We start from the raw sequence: 4659 nt of genomic DNA on the forward strand, positions 1-4659 counted from the left end.
GAAATAATGTAATATAATAGTTCGGTGGTCAGGGTCATCACAGTCTCTCCCCCTTAGAAAGTTTGGTCCTCTAAACTTAGGTTACCTTCCGATGAAAATAAATGCAGATACCGCTGTCGCATCTCTTCCTCCTTCTCCCAAGTAGCCTTATTCCCATAATGTTCTTTCCACTCGACTTTCACTATAGGGATAGTTTTGTTTCTCAATTGCTTCACTTGCCGATCAATGATTTGCACGAGTCATTCCTCATACATCATATTTTCATCTAAAGCAATTAAGTGGTGATCAATTATATGGAATGGATCTCTAAGATACCCACGAAGCATGGATACATGGAAAATATTATGTACTTGCTCCATTCTAGGTGGCAAAGAAATACGGTAAGCAATAGGACCCAACCTCTCAAGAACCTGAAACGGTCCAATATAGCGAGGAGTCAATTTCCCCTTCTTGCCAAATCTCATCTATCTTTTCATTGGTGTTACATTGATAAACACATGATCCCTCACTTCATACTCTAAGTCTCTTCTTCGTTGATCCGCATAACTTTTTTGTCGGCTCTATGCAGTTTTGAGCCTTTGCTTAATGATTTTGATCTTTTCAGTTGTTTCTTGCACAAGTTCAGTACCATAAATAGCCTTGTCACCAACCTGCGTCCAACAAATTGGCGATCTACACTTTCTGCCATATAGTGCCTCATATGGTGCCATACCAATGCTAGCATGAAAACTATTGTTATAAGCAAACTCGGCCAATGGCAAATACGTTTCCCAACTGCCCTGAAAGTCCAGAACACACATACGAAGCATATCTTCTAAGGTTTGAATAGTCCTTTCGATTTGTCCATCAGTTTGTAGATGAAATGTTGTACTAAACCTCAATTCTGTCTCCATTGCATCTTGTAGACTATGCCAAGACCTAGAAACAAATTTAGGATCCCTATCTGATACAATAGACACTGGAACCCCATACAGTCGAATAATTTCATCAATGTAGATAGTAGCAAGTCTATATGCAGTAAAAGAAGTCTTTACGGCAAGAAAATGAGCAGACTTAATTAGTCTATCAACTACAACCCATATAAAGTCCATACCTCTAGGCGTTCGAGGTAGGCCAACAACAAAGTCCATGGCGATATGCTCCAATTTCTATTCCAGGATAAGAAGAGACTGAAGCAAACCCGCTGATTTTTGATGCTTTGCTTTCACTTGCTGGCATTGTAAGTATTTAGAGTTGAAGTCGGCAATCTCTCTTTTCATGTTGGGCCACCAATACACTAACTTCAAGTCTTAGTACATTTTGGTGCTTCTTGGGTGCATAGCAAACATTGACTTGTGGGCTTCCTCCAAAATTTTCCTTTTTAAATTCGCATCATTTGGAATACACAATCTCCCTTGAAATTTCAACACAGAGTCTTCAATCATGAACCCCGGTTTAGGCTTGGTGTTAAGTTCATCGCAAATCTTCTTCAAAATTTCATCATTCATTTGCTTTTGTTTGATTTCTTCAATAATTGCAGGTTGCGCGGACATTGCGGCCATCAAATTATCCTGTCCAAAAGGCACTACTTCAATTTCGAGTTTTCAAACTCTAGTAGCGATTCTCTTTGATCTATGAGCAAATAGGCAAGATTCCCCACATTCTTTCTACTAAGTGCAACTGCCACAGTGTTGGCTTTGCCCGGATGGTAATGAATTTGTAAATCATAATCTTTGATTAATTCAAGCCATCGCCTTTGATGCATGTTCAATTCCTTTTGTGTGAAAAAGTATTTCAAACTCTTATGATCTGTGTACACTTCACATTTGGTTCCATACAAATAGTGATGCCATATTTTCAGTGCAAACACAACTGCAGCAAGTTCTAGGTCGTGTGTAGTGTAGTTTTTTTCGTGTGGTCTCAACTGTCGAAAGGCATATGCAATTACCTTGCCATCCTGCATTAAAACACAGCCCAAACCCTTACAAGATGCATCACTAAAGATTACAAAACCTTCGATACCTGAGGGAATAGTGAGGATTGGAGCTGTAGTTAATCTTGTCTTTAGTTCTTGAAATGCAGATTCTCTCAGTCCATTCAAAGGTTCTTCCTTTCAAGTCAATTGAGTCAATGGCTCTGCAATTTTTGAGAAGTCTTTAACAAATCTCCGATAATAACCAGCCAGTTTCATAAAACTACAAACTTCTGTTCCATTAGTTAGAGTAGGCCAATCAACAATCGCCTCGATTTTCTGAGAACAGAGATATCATTTCTGTTAATAACATGCCCTAAAAATGTTATTTCATCAAGGAAAAATTCACACTTCGTTAATTTCTCATACAGCTACTTTTCCCTAAGTGTTTGAAGGGTCATTTTCAAATGTTGTTCATGCTCATCTTTACATCAAAATGTCATCAATGAATACAACAACAAAGTCGTCTAGGAAAGGTTTGAAAATCCTGTTCATCAAATCCATAAATGCTGAGGGTGCATTAGTGACTCCGAAAGGCATGACCAAAAACTTATAATGTCCACACCTAGTTCAGAAAACAGTCTTTTCAATGTCTTCAGTTCTCACTTTTAATTGATGGTAGCCTGATCTCAAATCAATTTTTGAAAATACCTGGGCCCCCTACAACTGGTCAAATAAATCATCAATACGTGACAATGGACATTTATTCTTCACTGTTACCTTATTGAGTTCTCTGTAGTCAATACATAGTCGGAGGGTCTCATCTTTCCTTTTCACAAAAAGAATAGGCGCTCCCCCCGATGAAGTACTTGGACGAATAAATCCCTTATCAATCAATTCCTGCAACTGAGTTTTCAATTCTTTCATTTCAATAGTGGACATACGGTAGGGAGTTTTTGAAATTGGTTGTGTGCCCGGTATTACATCAATTGTAAATTCAATCTCTCTATTAACAAGTTGTCTAGGTAATTCATCCGGAAACACATTGGGAAAATCTCTCACCGCTAGTATATTGTCTAGAGTAATATCTATAGTGGGTTCGATTATTACACTACACAAATACCCTTGACAATCCTCATTCATTAGTTTTTGGGCTTTTATGGCAGATGTAAGGTATGGTGGTGGAATTACCCATTTTCTTTTGAAATAAAATTCATCTTGTCCGGGAGGTCTGAATATCACTCGTTTCAAAGCACAATCAATAGTTGCATAGTACTTGGCTAGCCAATCCATACCCAAAACAACATCAAATTGCCTAATGACTAGAGGTATTAAATCAACATACAAAACAACATTCCCGAGAAATAATTCACATGCAACAAATACAGTTGAACATAGTATGGATCCCCCCGTAAGTGATACAAAACATAATATATAACTCAATGTTTCCATAGCTCTATTCAAAGTTTCACCAAAAACCATAGAAACAAACGAATGTGTAGACCCTGAATCAATTAAAGCATAAGTAGGCTTACCATAAATGGAGATTGTACCTGACACTACTGCCTCAGTATTTTGAGTGTCCCCCGGGATCAATGCAAAGACTCTTCCTTGCCTCTGTTCATTTCTTGTGGGAGACGGTGTTGCAGCTGGTTTTGTTGTGGGAACTGATCCAATCGAGCTTATGGCACCTCGGTTACCATCCTGACATGATTGAATACAATCTTTCGCCATATGTCCTACATTTCCACACTGGTAACAAGCCCCCATAGTGCGATAGCAAATACTCCTGTTCTTCTTTCCACAAACGGTACAAGTAGGTATTGAGTTACCACTTTGGGTTGATCCCGAATTATTGGAATTCCCAAACTCTAACTTCTTGTTTGTCGATGTGGTCCCCTTATTAAAATTTTGTCTTCTGCCCTTCCATTCGAAATTTTGTTTACGGTTGGCCATATTTCCCTCTACTATTAGTGCTCTATCAAGCACATCCACATATATCGGTAATTTGAGTACATTGATCTTGTCTAGGATTGGGTCACGCAAACCTCCCTCAAATTGTCTAGCTTTCTTGTAGTCCGTATGTACCATGTGGGGTGCGAAGCGAGCTAATTTTGTAAATTGAGCCTCATACACGGCAACTGCTTTGTTTCCCTGCTTGAGTTCCATGAACTCTGATACTTTTCTGTCCCGTACACATTGCGGAAAGTATTTCTCATAGAAGATTTCCAGAAAACAAGCCCAAGTAACATCTTTATTCTCATCTCGGACCAACATCCACCAACGCCTTGCATCATCTTCCAATGTAAACGTAGCTAGTTATACCTTCTGAGTTTCGGTACATAGGAACACTTCAAACAACCTCTCAATCCCTAAGACCCAAGCCTTGGCCTTCAATGGTTCAATTCCGCCATAAAACACTGGTAGCCTCAACTTTTTGAATTCTCTAGTCAAAGCAATAGTACAGTCCCCCATCTGACACCCTGGAGCTGGAGGTAGTACAGGCATTAGAGGTGGGGGTGGTGGTTGTCGTTGTTGTTGTTCTCATTACTGTTGTTGTCTTGTGGCTTCAGCCATGTCTTGCATCATTCGTTCCATTCTATCCAATCTTGAGGAGGTCGCCTCCTCTAGCTCATCACCTCTTGTTCTTACTATTTTCTATATGAAACTTGTATTATAACAAACACAATATATATATTCAAGCACACAATGATATATATATAATCGCGAAATCATCTCACTCAGAATTTCAAATGTATATGAATGTA

The 4659-nt window shown here is 38.9% G+C and overlaps 1 protein-coding gene across 1 annotated transcript; it reads right to left on the bottom strand.

The window, feature by feature from the left end:
• Positions 1-2092: 2092 nt before the first annotated feature.
• On the bottom strand, positions 2093-4168 carry LOC145814112 (uncharacterized). The gene is made up of 2 exons (XM_082910639.1): positions 2672-4168; positions 2093-2230 (listed from the first exon to the last, which is right to left on the bottom strand). Exons 1-2 carry the CDS (start codon positions 4166-4168, stop codon positions 2093-2095), a joined length of 1635 nt encoding a protein of 544 aa, XP_082766765.1.
• Between the last annotated feature and the right edge of the window lie 491 nt (positions 4169-4659).

This window comes from Camellia sinensis, unplaced genomic scaffold (assembly GCF_055761805.1).
Source record: "Camellia sinensis isolate YWXY unplaced genomic scaffold, ASM5576180v1 Unanchor1, whole genome shotgun sequence".
Taxonomy (NCBI): Eukaryota; Viridiplantae; Streptophyta; class Magnoliopsida; order Ericales; family Theaceae; genus Camellia; species Camellia sinensis.